The sequence below is a fragment of the Topomyia yanbarensis genome, chromosome 3, assembly GCF_030247195.1.
Source record: "Topomyia yanbarensis strain Yona2022 chromosome 3, ASM3024719v1, whole genome shotgun sequence".
In the NCBI taxonomy this organism is placed as follows: Eukaryota; Metazoa; Arthropoda; class Insecta; order Diptera; family Culicidae; genus Topomyia; species Topomyia yanbarensis.
Window position 1 is genome coordinate 342,457,951 of NC_080672.1, and position 17,612 is coordinate 342,475,562.

At 37.2% G+C, this 17,612-nt stretch overlaps 1 protein-coding gene across 7 annotated transcripts in view; it reads right to left on the reverse strand.

Annotated features, from left to right (window-relative positions):
• Positions 1–17,612, reverse strand: part of LOC131689788 (homeodomain-interacting protein kinase 2) — a 252,797-nt gene that overhangs the window by 74,952 nt on the left and 160,233 nt on the right. For all 7 annotated transcript variants that reach the window (XM_058975086.1, XM_058975080.1, XM_058975083.1 and 4 more), the window contains one exon: positions 10,798–11,135. In XM_058975086.1, the coding sequence (XP_058831069.1) occupies positions 10,798–11,135 (338 nt within the window). The remainder of the gene's footprint in view (positions 1–10,797; positions 11,136–17,612) is intronic.

Here is a 17,612-nt window from a genome sequence, read left to right on the forward strand (position 1 = left end):
GTCGCCGATGGCTTATTGCGCAAATTTAATTAGTTTTGGGGCTTCTGAGATAGTTTCGCCGATGATTAGCATGTAATGATCGCCGGTATTTACATTAACACATTTAGATTTAATGCAGCGAGTCGTATGCGGTGTCTTCATGTTGGACCATCAGTTAATCCAAATAAAACATAAATGGTGCTTTTCACGCAACGAAAGATTACAACCGCTGCTCGTCCGTTGCAGGACTCTGAAATTATTGTCGCAGAATCAGTTAAGTATGTTGGGGTAATTCTGGACTCAAAACTAAATTGGTCAGCAATACATATCATCATATACGCCTTCTCTCCCCTGTCCATGATACAACTGCTGCTAAACCAATAATGGAAATAAGCCCCCGTTTGAATATCTTAACCAAGCATAAGTCTCCATAAAAAATCAATTTTGTATTCTGTATTCCTAGTTTTAAGATAGCTGTATTTTTTTTCTTCGTCCAAACTATTGTTCTCCATCTTGTAAATAGAGTTGTATTCCAGGTCTAAAGATTGCTGTGAAATTTCTCATAAAAACTTGCTCCCCTTTTTGTAAACCAAACTATGTATATTTTTAGTTTTAAGATAACTGTAAAATATTTCGAAAAAACTATTCCTCCTCCTTTTGAATATCAAACTGGATTCCTTGCTTTAGAATTTTTCATAAAAAAAAAATCTTTTGCCCCCACTCCTGTATATAGAACTGTATTTCTAGTCTTCAGATAGCTGTAGAACTCGTCCTCTCAATATAAAAACCAAATATCTGAACATTGTAACCTTCTAGTTTTAAGTATTTGAAATGTAAAAATCAAAAGAATTTGAAACCGCCAAGCTAACGCATTTGTGCCCATCAAATAAACGAACTGAATAAAAAAAATAAATTGGTCAGCTTACATCGACGTCAGAATCAAGGAGACTTGCATGGCCTTCGACAAATTTAGACGGATTTTCAACAAATCTTAGGAACTCAAACCCAAGTACATTCATTGAACCTTCACAACAATTGTTAGACCAATACTGACACACGGGTAACTTATATGGTTGCAGAAGGGAGAGATCACGACAGTCCAATCGAAGTTAAACCATCTTCAGACGATGGTCGTCAAGGCGATGACTGGTGCGTTCACGATAACACCTACTGCTTCTCTAGAGGTACTCCTGAACATAAAACCACTACATGTCTTTCTGAAACGAGAATCACTTTCTTGTGAATGGCTGTATGGACTAACAACCTCAAAGTACGTAGTTTGTTTACCCTGACGTTTCTTTGTTCGAAGGCCGAGCCGGAGCTGGTGTCTACTATCGTGAAATGAGACTAGACCAATTCCATTTGCTTGGTAGATACTGCATCGTAGTCCAAGCGGAAATCGTCGCGATGCTGTGTGGCGTACAATAATTACAATAATTGAAGCAGTTTGATCCCCGAATTTATTTTCTAGAGATTGTTGTTATTCCATCGAATGAAAAAAAAATTAGAATAAAATAAATCGATGTTGAGTATAAGTGACGAAAAACCAACGTTTCACCAGGCCCAAGTTTTCCGAGAGAACCGATTCCGTCAGTTTTCTGTCTGTCCTTGGTTAAGGATGAGAGCAAATGAAGGATTCGCTGAATCTCTACCGAGATACAGTTGAATGATGTAATACTGGCGCTAGATGCACTGACGGCGTTCATAACATACGTTACAAAACACCATTTTTACTTAAAACCGTTACGTTTTGTTTCTCAAAGAACTGATATGGAGATGATATACTAGCGCCACCATCAAATCAGTGGTACATATATGAAACAAGCACTATCTGTCAAGTTCTACCCGGGCTGGGCCGTTGCACGTGTTCTGTTCCATTAGCGGATTTGTAGAAGTTTGAAGTTGTTCCGAGAACCACATTTCGAAGCATCTCCACTGGCGCGTATACCGTAATATCTGATGCATAAAAGAAATTATATACTTCATCATACACGATCATCCGAATGCTAATGATGTGACATCAAGAACGCGTCAGAGATGTCCTTCGACACAAGTTTGGCCGTACCAACTCGTAACGCGGGTGACGTCGTGTAAACTGTCGAATACGAATTGTCAATTGCCACAGCTTAATTCAAGGTAGGTAATAAATTATACAAAACTGCTATTGCAGGAATGGTTTTCGATTTAAAAAAATAGAAATTTTGGTTGGGTATGACAGGTAAACAATCATCATTAGGCCTTTTGTTTCTCCATGAGTTAGCCACCGATTTATCTTTCTTTCCGGATTTTTTATTTCGATTATAGAGGTTTTAACCCTAAGGTCAGTCGCCGCTTCGGGTTAGGAAAATCTGTTATGAAAATTTTCTAACCCTATGTGCGGGGTCGGGACTCGAACCCAGGTGCGCTGCGTACAAGGCAATCGATTTACCAAGTACCCCACCCTATCTTTCCGGTTAATATATCGACGATTTATAAATATTTCAGTACATTGCAAATTCGACGAATAAAATGTACAATAATAGTAAATTCCAATAATTCGATAAAAACTGGACGCGTTTCGAGTGATTCCACCATTCTTAGATGAGCTTAGGATCCAGCTCGGGTGCTTAATAATCAAAATTTTTGGGATCTTTGATTGATTGTCCATATTAACAAATTGGGTTCGGATCGGGTTCATCAAATTTTAAATTTTTATGTGCGTCGGTTTTAAAATTTTAAAATTCTCGGGCTTGGGTTTACGATTTTCATTCTAGGGTTCTTCAATTCTAAAATTTTCGGACTCTAGTCGGGGTAGGGTTTTTCAAATTTTATAATTTTGGGCTCGAGTAAGGTGCGGATTTTTTTTTTAAATTTTCAAGCTATCGGGTTCGGGCCGGTTCTGGGTTCGAAAAAAATAAAACCCGACCATCTCTAACCCATGCCTGAAAGTCCTGGATTTCCTTTGAAAGCTTTCATGACGTCCTGACACAGATTTCGATTAACTGCAGCACTTTCCGGAAAACAGGCCAACGCTTCCTCTTCGATACTCATGCCTGACTTTGTTAGGTTTTCTTTTCTTTTGGACAGAATTGATTATCTCCTTTTTGAAGTACCCTACTTCTAACGTTTCAATACGGGGGCCTCGTTTCAAAGGTTTCTGCTGAGGTATTTTCCCAGTTTTGAAATGCATGTGAGGAATTCCACGAAGATCCGTCCGAAAATAATTAAAATCTTGATCGACCATCTTGGATTCCTATGCAACTTTACACATTTCATCGGCATAAAAAACTAAAAATTTTCCACAATCAGTAAGATTATTTTGACCCAAAAGCACTTTTTTTAAAAGGGCGTAAACATTTCTACGTGCATTCATTTCAATTTTTTTTCGTTCGATTACTGTATTTTATACAGCAAAAATTTCTGAGGACGAGTTTGAGAGAATGAATATTTATGTGCGCAAAAAATATACACTGAAAGAAATTTCGTGTCATTTTTCACAAAAAAATTTGTGTTAAAAATTTAAATTGAAAAAAAACCCATTTCTTCCAATTTTTTATATTTTGACAATAAAAACCTCAAGAGAAAAGAAACATTTTGAATGTGATTGTATGATGGAGAACTTATCGGTAAAAAAGTTTTTTCTAACGATAACGTTATACATGTTTTTAAATTTCATACTAATTGACATAAAAAACTGTAATTTTATTACAGAATATAATTCTAACTCTTATTTTCAATCAAAATGTATTTAACAAGAATCTTCCAAAATGCGATAGTTTTCGAGATATTTGGAATTTTATTCCAACAAAAACAGTTAATTCGTGTCCATAAGCCCTTTTAAAAGTTATTCGCGTTATCCAATTATAAAATGTCAAAAATCTAATGTTTATCGTTTTAAAGACGTAAAAGGATCCTTTTCAGTGTATTTGGATCATGGAGAAGCTTTCAATAAAAAAATTTCCTATCAACAACTTTTGATATATTTTTATAATTCTTACTATTTGCAGTAAAAAATGCAATTTTCTTTTTGAACATGATTTTAAACGCTATTTTAAATAAAAATGCTTATAACAAAAAATTTCTGAAATGTAGCAGTTCTCGAGATATTTCAAATTTTGTTTTACCAACATAATTCATTTGTTTTCTTACAACCTTTTCAGAAGTTATTCGCGTTTCTCCATCAACAATAATAAGTTTTTCAAAAGGCCCATAATATTTTCTGTAACTTTCTCTTTGACATCAAGGTAATATTGCAAACCATTTGAAAGCTATACGAAAACAATCAAAACACTATTCAACCATAGGATGTTATGATTAAACTAAATAGTTCGATCATATTTTGGTTGTTTTCGTATAGCTTTCAAATGGTTTACAATATCATCTTGATGTCAAAGAGAAAGTTACAGGAAATGTTATGGGCATTTTGAAAAACTTATTATTGTTGATGAAGAAACGCGAATAACTTCTGAAAAGTTCGTAAGAAAACAAAAGAATTGTGTTGTTAAAACGAAATCTGAAATATCTCGAGAGCTACTACATTTCAGAAAATTTTTGTTATAAGCTTTTCGATTTAAAATAGCGTTTAAAATCATATTCAAAAAGAAAACTGTATTTTTTACTGCTAATAGTATGAAATAAAAAAAAATGTTAAAAGTTGTTGTTAGGAAAAACTTTTCATTGAAAGCTTCTCGATGATCCAAATACACTGAAAAAGTTTTTTTACGTCTTTAAAGGATGAACATTAGACTTTTGACATTTTATGATGGGGTAACGCGAATAACTTTTAAAAAGGGCACAATCACACGAATTAACTGTTTTTTGTTGGAACAAAATTCCAAATATCTCGAAAACTACCACATTTTGGAAGATTTTTGTTAACCCTCAAAAAGGCAACCGGGTCTCAGAGGCCCGGCACGTTACAATTTTTTAGTTACAAAAAAATGTGTATGCAGTATAAGCTTGGGCATGGAAATTTTGATAAGTAGTTTTGAAATCTATAACAAAAATAAAGAATTGTGAATTTTTCATCAATGGAGTGATGCGCAGCTATGTTTGAATTTTTTACATGCACAAAAAGGCAAGCCGGGCCTGGCAGGCCCGGTGTGCATGCAATATTTATTAGGAATACCACGGGTTTTATACATTAATATTTATCTAAAAAACATTTTGATGAGTTCATCTTCATATTAGCAGGAATTTCATGTTTTGATTGATTTTATCTTTTTACCTTTTCTTATAAGAAAAAAATCTTGAAAGTTTGAGCAAATTCTATACATTTCTTTTATAAGAAATGTAAAAATAGCATACTATAATGACGTGTGTCATATTTTTTTTTGAGCAAATACTTTTATTTCACCCACTGTGGTCTACTTGAAAATTATTTGGATACAACATAACCTAACTCTGTCGTTATTGTCTAATTTTTGTCTATTCTTTGTGTTATAGTTGTCGTAATTATTCAAATTGTAGGATCTAAAAGCAACAAAAAATTGAAATGGCTATAAGACGATATGCCCATGTTTTCAATCGTCTCAAAGAATCTGAAATAATGGAAGAAATTCGAGCAAATTCAACAGCAGACGATTCCGAAACTGATTTGCAAAGCGAGGAAGAAGATGTGAATGATATTGCTTCCGACGATGAATCTGATGCAGAAAAATATGATTATGTACTCCGGTTATGCATCAGAAGAAATTAATACCAACCCAGAAACATTTATTGGTCGTGTTAAAACGAAATGGAGCTCAGAACCAATCGACGGTCGACATGATCTTCCGAATACTCACCTTTTGGAAAAAAAATTTCACCGTTTTACATCCATCGCCTTATACGCTGAAATCGGGATTTGCTGCGTATTCGTACTCATCATCCTGTAATTCCGGAACCGGAAGTTGGACCAATTAGAAATTCAACAGCAGCCAATGGGAATGCTGTACCTTTCATTCAAACCAAGTTTGTAAAAATCGGTAAAGAATTTGCTGAGAAATAGGTATGACATTATCTTAGGAACTTGGTATGTTCCCCCGGGGCATCAAGAACCGCCATAGCTGGTCAATGTGGTCGAAGTGCCTTCGGTGGGTCATTAATGATCTAGACATGCAAAGCCAAGTAATGTTGCACATATTTTAATATATATTGCATCATTTGGACATCATGGTGGTATCAGTTTCTATGGAAATTTGCTGTGTGATTGTGCTCTTCAACACGTAACTCCAGAACCGAAAGTTGGATCAATAAAAAAATCAATAGCGACCGATGGGAAGGCTGTACCTTTCATTTGAGACTAAATTTGTATAAATCGGTCCAGCCACCTCAGAGAAAAATCGGTGGGATTGTTTGCCACATACATACATCCATACATACATACATACATACATACATACATACATACATACATACATACATACATACATACATACATACATACATACATACATACATACATACATACATACATACATACATACATACATACATACATACACACACATACAGACATTTTACGATCTCGACGAACTGAGTCGAATGGTATAAGAGATCTGGCCCTGCGGGTCTCGGTTAAAAAGTCGAAATTTCGACCGATTGCATAACCTTTTTATATGAGAACGGCAAAAAGGAGCTTGAATTTAGACAGGCCTGAGAGGCCCGGCTTGCCCTTTAATGTTAGGATTTTAGCTTGCCTTCACAAGGGTTAAATATATTTTGATTTAAAATAAGACTATGAATTATATTCTGTAATAAAATTACAGTTTTGTATGTCAATTAGTATGAAATTCAAAAACATGTATAAAGTTATTGTTAGAAAAACTTTTTTACCGACAAGTTCTTCATCATACAATCACATTCAAAATATTTATTTTCTCTTTAGGTTTTTGTTACTAAAATATAAAAAATTAGAAAAATGTGTTTTTTTTGCAATTTAATTTTTTAACACAAATTTTTATTTTTTTGAAAAATGACACAACATATTTTTCAGTGCATATTCTTTTCGCATATAAATATTCGTTCCCTGAAACTCTTTCTCAGAAAGTTATGCTGTATAAAATACAGTAAACGAACAAAAAAATTGAAATGAATGCACGTACAAATGTTTACGCCCTTTTGAAAAATTGCTCTTGTATCAAAATATTGCAACTGTCAGAGAAAATAATGGAGATTCATAAACCGAACACAACTTCAAAGTTTCGTTCGAATCGACGATGGTCATATTTTGTGGTCGGCCGGTTTCTCATGGAATCCCTCATGTGTCTTCCATTGTACTAAACAAAATCACTAAATTTTTGCACTATTTGATCGAAAATGTGTGCACGTATATTGTACACTCAGGTTTTTTTGCGCGGATTTTGAAATTCACGCGGTTTTCATTTACGCGGATTTTGAAATTTACGCGGTGTTTGAAATTTACGCGGTTTTCATTTACGCGGATTTTGACATTGGCGCGGTTTTTATTTACGCGGATTTTGAAATTTAAGCGGTTTTCATTTACGCGGATTTTGAAATTTACGCGGCCTGTATCTCCCGCGTAAGATTAACCGGAGTGTATATGACTCCGTACTATAAATAACAAAAATAATGTATTTTATGAAAGTAGAATTATCTGCGCCATGATTGGTCCGTGTTATTGCACTGACCTGCGACACATGTTATAACATTGTTAGCTATGCCCCATAGTATATCTACGATCGTTGTCTCATAGGTAAAGAAAAACATATTTGGAAATTATTCAGAATTATTCTGTACCGGTTGGATCAGTTATTTGCCGGTAGCTTGAATACAAAAATTTTACATCGGCTCTTTGCCGGGCCACAAAAAACGGTATGTCAAGAATTTCATAGGTTCCTTTTCTTTCCATCCTTCGGTTACCAAAATGTGTACCAATTTGTTTTCCACAAAATTCTATGTTGTACATGTTTTTAAATTCGAAAAATCTATCAACATAAATCTGTATTTGTGGTAACACTGTTATCGTGCCTGCGGACGGAAGAGTCGGTGCAAGAGGGAAGGGAACCACATTGAACGATTGCATTGTAGCCGAGAACGAAAGCTTCAGCGGCCGTTTTGAAGTAGAATACTTCTAACGTTTCAATTTAGGGGACCCGTTTCAAAAATATCGGCAGGAATTTTACGCGAGTTTTTGAACGTGAATAGCTGTCGTTGTACTGAATGAAAAAGTTATATTTTTGAGCAATTTTATTGGAAATATGTACAACAATTTTATATCTAATCCGTAGAATGTACAACTAATAAAAATAACGCAAATAATGAATTCTGTGAAAGCAGCTATTATCTGCATCATAAATGGTCCGTACAATTCGATTACAAGCGAGCCACACTAGCTACACCTCTTTGACGATGGAAGTAAACTATAAAACCATATAAAACCGGGGGCCGTACGTGAATGCGGCATCACACGTGTCTTATACTCGTGCTGGCTACATCGGCTTGTCTTGTCGGCCGAACCCATCGTTTGCTGAAAAAGGGTCAAACACGCGCTTTTCAGCTCCAATAGAAAAAAATGGGTAGGTAATGTCAGAGATATAATCGAAGTGAATTAAAATGCAGTTTAGGCTGATATTACGAATACTGCAAGTTTAACTATCTTCTGCAAGTTTTAAAACCAGTTTTTTCGGTATTGAAATAGCGGTACACCTATATCGAAGTTTCTGCTGTTGCCAAATTAATTGTTTCACTATTATTAAATACCCTTTGCAGGGTTACCAAATGAGAATCCATACGTTCGAATATGTTTGACTATTTTTAATTTTGATGCACGTGCACTGATATTTCAGCATTTCCATTAGAAAAACAGAAATTACTGGTTTTGATACAACCTTTCAAAAGATTACAGCATTCGTATTAACAGTTTCAAGTGTATTCTACTACGCTTCGGTTATGTCTCTGACATTACCCACCGAGCTTTTTCTTCCATCGCGTGGCAATTCGAGAAAACACATCAACTTTATTTGAATTTTTTCACAAAGTTACAAGAAAAAACTTTCGCACCGGATAAAAAGATATGTAGCGATTCTAAATTGGCAGAACTAACAAATAGGAATTAGCAGTAGAGCTGGTTATCTGTACAATTAAATTACTTGATTGGATAAAATAAATGAATGGCAGTAAAGTTAAAGTATTTATTACTAGAACAAAAAATCATCCTTTTGACCGTTTCTCCGAAAACTTTCAACTATAATAAATTATTACAACCGCACTCCAGTAGAAGTTTCACGCCGGCTGACAAGACAGCCCCGTTTTGGCTGCAATTTTACAGTCGAATCACAGGTTGTGTGCCGCATGAATGATGCATTGTTCTAGTGATTCGCTTTCGCGGGGATTCATTTTAACTTTGCCGTTTTTTTTTGGAGCGACATCAACCAACCAACAGCAGCGACGCGGGTCGGGCCATATTCTGCATGCAGCACTAGGTACTAATTCGGTCATCCAAAGTAGCTCTCAGGTCTCTCTTCCCCGTTGAGTCCGTTCACTTTGCTGTCGGTCGGTATGGTTCGAAATGTGAAAAACCTGTTCTCGCGGAGGTGAACCTTACCAGTTGTGGAGCGTTCGTGTTCGGTAAGGTGATTGTTGAAATTCGCTGACAAACAAGGCATTTGTGATTTGTGGGAAGGAGGTCCGTTTTTGGGTCGCCTACCGCGTACGGAAGCTTTTTATCGAGAGTAGGTTAATTACGAGTAATTCGTGCGTTTTAATTAAGTGCAAAGCTTGAAATAACGACCCACTTTTACTGGGCATTCTATTTTTTTTACGATATGCTAGTTATGGACGTGGACGAATACAATTAGTAATATTGCTTTTAAATTCTGCGAAAAACCAGCCAGAGTTGAATGATAAATAGATTTCTAATCGGCGGGAAATACCTCCATTATAAGAATTCAAATTCATTTCATCGCAAAAGCACATTCTAGCACATTATAGAAATCCCGTTGTGGAAGCTGAGCTGTTCCTTGGGAGTATTCCGATTCTAAGCGCACATTCTACCAAAATTAAAAAAAAAAACCTAGCGTAGCTACAAATGAGAGTCTGTCTTATTTTACTTTCTCTTTAATTTAATCTTTAGGATGTCATTGCAAACTTTGCGAAAAAAAATGTCAGCACATGTCGAAAGACGATGATGTTGACTAGCATATAAGGCAAAACGTTGAGGAGTAAAGGATCGTAAAAACATCTGAGTTATTAGCAGGCAATAAAAAAGAAAGAGGCTCTCATTTGCACTTACGTTCTTTTGAAAAACTATGGAAGAATTGTACCACCATGGGCATAATCGGACCATGGAAGAGCTTCTTTTGTCTAATTTTATCGAAACTTTCGCCACGCGATATGCCGCGTTTCGCCCAAACCTTCGATAATTGCGGTTACCGAATAGTTGGGTAGCAAAAAAGGAACTAAACCGGACCTGAGTCAGCATGGAACTTTTATAATGAGAAAAAAGCATGACGCAAATTCTAATTGAATTTGACCAGTATCGTTGGTCTCTTATTGGAACCACACATCCATCAGACTGCGTAGAAAAAAACTTTCTTGACAACCCCAACATCGCGTGTGACTAAAACCCGGCTAAAGGCGGCAATAGGTGCGTTAGGAAAGTTGCAACATCTTTTCCAGGGTAACTCAAACACACTGCGCCTAGTTAACTGCAACCGCAGTCAAACCAAATATAGAATTGACCCGAAGAAGCCCAAGAGTGTATGCCAAGTCTTTGTAAGTGTCATGAAAAACACGAATTACATCAAATTCTTGCCGAATGAATAAAGATCCCTTTTCAATAAACTTACAAATGACTCGATCCCCCCCGGGAGCAACTGGAAAAATTTCGAAACTTACCTCATACTGTGCGGACAGCGAGTACAGCACCTCATGCTGCACCAGCTGGTAGTCTCCATCGGCACCGCTGCTCGAGCGTTTGCTGGAGGTCTGCGTGTTGGCATGACCTCCCCCGGTTGCCACCTTAGAATGTGCCGTCTTGGTACCGTTGGATGGGGCACCCATAGCCCCCGAAGAAGCCGCAACTACGGTGCCGCTACCACCGCTTCCTTTGCTGGTGTTGGTGCTGCTATTGTTATTGCTACTGCCGGTATCGACGTTAGTGGTGGTGTTGATGGTAGTCGAGGTAGTGGTCACAACAACCGTAGCACTTTCGACGCAACCACAGTCGCACTCAGCTGAAAGGAAAGAAATATGAGGTAAATATTAATATCGAATCGACTCGGAAAATATTATTTATTTGAACTAGAATACATAGCAAAGAGCGCCACATAAGTTTAGTTTGAATCGGATCATTATTCATTATCTGAACACAATCAGTTCAAGTCCCAAAAAGCGGCAACGACTATTTTTGGTATTTTCGTACATAACTGTTATAGATTATCGATAATTCTTGTCAGTTCGTGAAGGCGTGTGTTCACGAAGGTGGAAGTGGATAGCTCTGCAAATGACAGTTCTCAATATTGAACGAAACCTAACACGCTCTCATAACAAGCATAAACTGAAATGCGGGAGCCCACGGACTACACTACGAAAAACAAGTTCGATTCAACTAGCAAACAAAAGAAAACAATATACGAGAAAGGCAAAACGAGATGATGTAACATTTTTCCAGCCTGTTGCGTTGGAGGGAAATTCAGCCCCACTGGCAGTAGTGGGCAGGGTTAGTTCTATTTATTATACATTACGTTTCCAGTGAGTCATTCGGATTGTATGGCGATGAACCTACTTTGACCTTTTCCGAGAGTATTTTGCACTATTTCACTCAGCCTACCAATTGATGTACTGCGTACAAATTTGCATCATTTTATTTGTTTTGTTACAAAGAAACAATATAATAAAACGTATTTGAGTAAAATGAAAAATGGAAGCCACATCATTTGAATCAAAGTGTTGAACGAAGATGGCAGACACTGCTCTAACTATTTAAAATGGGTAGGGTCATTATGGGAATAGGGTGAAAATAGGCACAACCTATGTAGATCTCCGGGGCGTGCCGTTATGATTAATCGAAAAAACGTTGATTTCCTGGACGAATAAAAATAGACAAGGATAAAATAATATTCATCATCAATCATTAAATAAACATTTGTGACACAAAGATCTTATAATTCAATTATTGTTACTACTAACGGATAAACTCGAAACAATTACAATAACAGAAATACTTTTGCTGAGTGGCAGCACTACTGAATTATCCCGGCGTTTCTATGTTCGTTCGGTTTATTTAAATTTTTCAGTGTCGTAGAGTGTAATTAATCAAAAATGGAGATCAGACACTCGCCCGATCCTTTCTTTTTTTGAGCCGTAGATTTTTTTAATATTACAATGTCAAAATAACAATAAATAATTTTTTTTTCGTATATCTACTGGATCTTGTGCGATTTATTACGTCGCGTGACGATCTTCTATCTTTTTGGGAATCTATTAGCTGACCCGCTGCTGCTTGGTGGTCACTTAGTACCTTTTCTCTCGGTTTAATGTTTTCGTCCATGATGTCCTCTTTATTGATGTTGTCTGGGCTATCAAGATTAGCTGGGTTGATTTTTTTGTGGCTCACTAGGGCAGGTATTTACTGTCCCATCCCAGGAAGTTAGGACCGATGGAGTGAGTTTAACCTTCTTACCCAAGTCACTCCCAACGATTTTCAAACCCCTTTTCAATTGAAACGGTCGGTACGGTTGTCCACGTCTCTTCCTTATTCAAAGTTCAAAATTTCATTGATTATACTCTTCATTAAATGAATAATTTGATTGCCATATAATTTTGAATCATCTTCTACATTGTACGCTGCACAGTTGGCCTGGCTGCTTTATTGGTTGTTTCACTTACCCCATGTGCCGCAAACATTAATATTGACAAGAAAAATTTTAGACGAACGTCTGCATTTTTCCAGGATCCCTACATGTATTGGCTGTGTATGTGTAAACTAGACTAGACTAGACTTTGAAGACGTTTGAAATGTTTGTGGGACTTACAGGCAGGGTTGCCACTTTTTTCTTCAAAGAAAATCTGGCATTTTAATTAAAAATGTCTGGCAAAATCTGTCATTTTACAGTGATCTACAAATCATCGAGATCAGGCATACATTGTGGTCTTTGGAGAACGTGTATTAATCGATTGTTGTTTGGTAAAATATGACAGATTTCCAAAATTTGTGTGTAGCAATTTCTATAATTTAAAAATCTGATAGAATAAGAGGGACTGTGAGCCTAAAAATCTGGCTATGCCAGATAAATCTCGTGTCCCCGCTAGAGTGTAACGTTGAATTCAAAATATCTGGAAAAAATTGGCAAAATTTTAAAAATCTGGCGAAATGTCTGGCCTGAACGAATGTCTGTTCAGTTGGGAAAAATTTGGAAGATTCCAGATAAATCTGGAACATTGGCAACGCTGCTTACAGGTCACATACACTCAGGTTTTTTTTACGCGGAGGATACGTACCGCGTAAAAAAACCGCGTTAATTGGAAAATCCGCGTAAAAAACCGCGTTAATTGGAAAATCCGCGTCCAAAAAAACTCTCAGTAAAAGACTTAGAATATTTTTGGAAGTTGTTCGGATTTCGCAATTAATGCGGTTAAAAATATTCCAAGCCCTTTTGAATACAAAAGACTTAGAATTTTCGGAAAAATGGAAGAGACGGGTGGGTCTGCAAGACTCCTTATGAACCACACCCCAACAATATGGGTATTTTCGGAATGGACTTGAAGAGGAGGTGGCAGAAATTGATTTTGACGCCATTTTGAAATCCAAGATGGCGACTTCCGGTTTAGCAAAATTCGCTAACTCAATCAATATGGCTATTTTCGGAATGGTCTTGAAGAGTAGGTGCCAGAAATTGATTTTTGACGCCATTTTGAAATCAAACAAATAACAAAATTATAACAAAATCTAATATGGATATTTTCGTTATAACAAAATCTATATGGATATTTTCGGAATGGTCTTTAAGAGTAGGTGTAGGACTTTTGACGCCATTTTGAAATCAAAGATGGCGACTTCCGGTTCCGCGTAAAAAAAAAACCGCGTTGATTGGAAAATCCGCATGAAAAACAGCGTTATTTGGAAAATCCGCGTAAAAAAACCTCGTAAAAAACCGCGCGAAAAAAACCGCCTAAAAACCTGGGTGTAGTATATCCGTAGTTTTGCCATTTACTATATCGTCAATGGTGCTGGCAGTTGATTTGGAAGCATTAGACGCATCGCAATGATCAGACACGCTGCAAGGTGGGACGAATCCAAAAAAGATGGGACAAAACCTATTTGAGGCCTTAAAGGTCATTTTAGAGTCAGCAATTCTTCGTTGGCTATATTCACAATATTATTCTGCATCTTTGTAAATAATAACTTTTAATAATAACTTTTATTAGACTACAGTAGAGTGCCGAGCCAAAAAAATTAAAAAGAAAAAAATTGTGGGTAGGTGTCTTCAGCAAAGTTGTAGAATATGATGTTTTAAATAACTTCGTCGAAGATACCACAGACATCAGACCTAATTTTCGAGGCGAAATTGTTGTTTTTTGAAATTATGACCTTAAAATCGGTTTTTCTGACTTTTCGTTGTCAAAACGTTGATTGATTAATTTATTATGATCTGCAAACTTGCTGAACAAAGATTTCTGTTTTCAGGTGCATTTGGAGGCAATCAAATTTTTGCTCTTCCGAAATTCTTTTATCCCAAGAATAAATTAAATATTACTTCGGAACAGGTTGTACACGCACCTACAAGTATGTACAACATATCGAGATGAGGTTGCAATATTACTATATTGTGAACCTAGCATACGAAGAAATGCTGACTCTAAAATGACATCTAAGGCCTCAAATAGATTTTGTCCCCTCCTTTTTTGAATTGGTCCCACTGTGCGCTGTGCGTAGGTTCTGTTGCTTAAAAATTCGTTGGTGGCTGAGCAGCAATCTCAAATCACGCTGTGCACTTATGAAGAATAGACCCCTGTACACAACTTGAAAAACTTGGAATGCAACCCAAACACAGAGCCCTCATCAACATCAACTAATGTTGATGAGAACTGTGTGTTTGGCTAGCTTGTAGTTGAAGTTTTTCGTTAGAGGTTTACGTGCCGGGGTCTGTTCTTCGTAAGTGCCTCGTTTGAGATTTGGTAAGACCTTCCATTTTGTATTGTAAGTTAATTTACAAACGAATAGATTTCGTCGCTCGCATTCTCATGATACAAACACCGTTGGAAATATCAGGGACAAAATTTTCTCCGGGTTTCAAATTTAACGGATTCCATCGTTCTGTATTTCTACATGATGTTTCTATCGCTAGTACGCGAGGATAGATCGTGCAGCATCACACTTATCATGGATAATAAGACTTACGTGAAGGACTTCCGGCAGCTTCCGGGACTACTGTTTTTCACCGCTCACCACAAGTTTGATGTTCCGGAGGAAGTAAGGAAGCAGAAACTTTCAAAGTTTGTCAAAAAAAACATTATTTGGCAAGCGATCTGCTCATGCGGAATGTGCCGGTCGTGACTACCGGGACTGTAAACGGGCAGATCTACCTCAACGAGTGTCCACAGAACCGTCTGCTTCCTATGTTGAAGCAATATGAGGGCCCTACAATCTTCTAGCCGAAGCTAGCTTCGTGCCACTATTCAAATATTGTCCTGGAGTGGTACGAAGCCTACGGCGTCACTTTCGTACAAAAAGACATGACCACTCCCCCAACGCAACAGAACTAAAGCACATCGAAAAATACTGGGCAATTATGATGCAGGCCCTACGGAAGCATCCCAAGGAGGTCAAATCTGAGGAAGACATGAAGAAAAAGTGGGATTCCGTACACAAGAAGCTGCAGCCAGATGTTGTACAGAACCTAATGAGTGAAATTGCGCGTAAGCTGCGAGCGTACAGTTATGTATTGCAGTTAAATGAAATAAATATGCCAAAAGCTTCTAAATGGGTTATATTTTATTGTTCGAAAGCTTGTCTACTAGGTAATTTTATACAGTGTTTTGCCATTACGCAATTTGATGTGGGACACCCTGTTCCGCTAAGGCCCATCTGTGGGTCCAAACACGATATTTCTTAAAGTCAATCGATATTGTGCTATTCCGTAGTATGGGCTCTTTCACTTCCATAAGCTGAATCATTTCACTGCATAGTTGGGGACAACAATTCCAAACTGTTTGTGCGTTGGATAACGAACAAAGCACTTGCTTGCTTCACTGATGTTTAAAACGCAGCGATTTTTTTTTCTTCTGCTTTATGTAATACTAGAAGATAGACTGATGCATTAAATGAAATGCGGTACCAAAGAGCAGCGCTCGTATTTCCAACATAAATCAATTATTTTGCTTTTGATCCATTATTTTTCAAACATTCAAAAAAAAATTTGGATTAGTTTAACTGGAGCTGATAATTTGGCTCACCCAAGGGCTTCCTGTCAGAATCACTCACTGCAATTGCAGGCGAGACGGGAAATATAACTAACACTGCTTGAAAACAATTGCAATTGGGCGGCCGTGATTCTGATTGTGACATTGAATTACGGTTTAGATGTTGGTTTGTGAAAACTTCATGAACGAGCGTTTGCATGTTCGCGTTTGAGACCGAATTTATAAATTTATTTATATGTGTGCTTGGATACTCGTGAAGGATTTGAGCGGTTGCATGCTTACATTTTTGATTGCGGGGGCGTTTATATGTTTCGTTTGCTAGCTTATATAAAGCATAGGGTGTATAAATTCGATTAAATAACCGTGTGACCATTTGCAAATTCGCATGGGCTTTTGAATGTCTGCGCGGACAGCGAATCTGATGTTTAAGAGATTGAGTTCCGTCATATCACTAGATTCGCCGGAGATGTCGCCCAGAATATTGTCATTTTTTGAGAACGGTCCAACGGAAAGCATGGACTTAGGCTGCCACGCGTTTATAAATTCCTAGGCGCTCAAATTTTACTTAATTACAGGAGCTTTTTTTATGTTTGCGCAATCGCGGGCGAAATTTTACATAGATGATCGTAATTGCATATTCGCGTTTGTGACCAGGGTCACGTATATGTAACTTTGCGTATATCACTTCGTTTGTATGACCGTGTGACCCCTTTCATATTCGGGTAGGTTTTTGAATGTTCGCGCGAACCGTGGTTTTGAGTGTGCGGTTCAGAGTTGGAAGTAAGTGAGTTTACTCATATCGTTAGAGTATCCGGCCATGGCGCCCTGAGACTTCTTTTGTATATGAGTACGATTCTTCAGGAGACGAAGGCTAAAGGTATGGAACTAGACTGCTACGACCAAAAGTAGGGGCTTGCGGACGTGTCCGATCCATGTTCATGTGGGAACGGGCGTCAGTATAGTCGCACTTCGAACCACGTTTATATATTTGTAGGTGTTAAAACGTACACTCCGCCATAAGGGCCTTTTTATGTTTACGAGATTGCGTTCGTAAATTTGCATGGATGATCGCGATTGCATGTTCGCATGCGTGATCAAATTTGAATTATCGCGAAATGCACAAGTGTTTCTCTGTTAACGTATTTTTTGTAGGAGACGAACCACTGCGACTAGTATTTAATTCTATTGTGGTACTTTGATCGCGTAACTATTTTTATGTCACGTATGCTAGCGTGTATAACTTTGCATGTTTGAATTCGATAACTGTGTATCCGTTGAATATTCGTAGA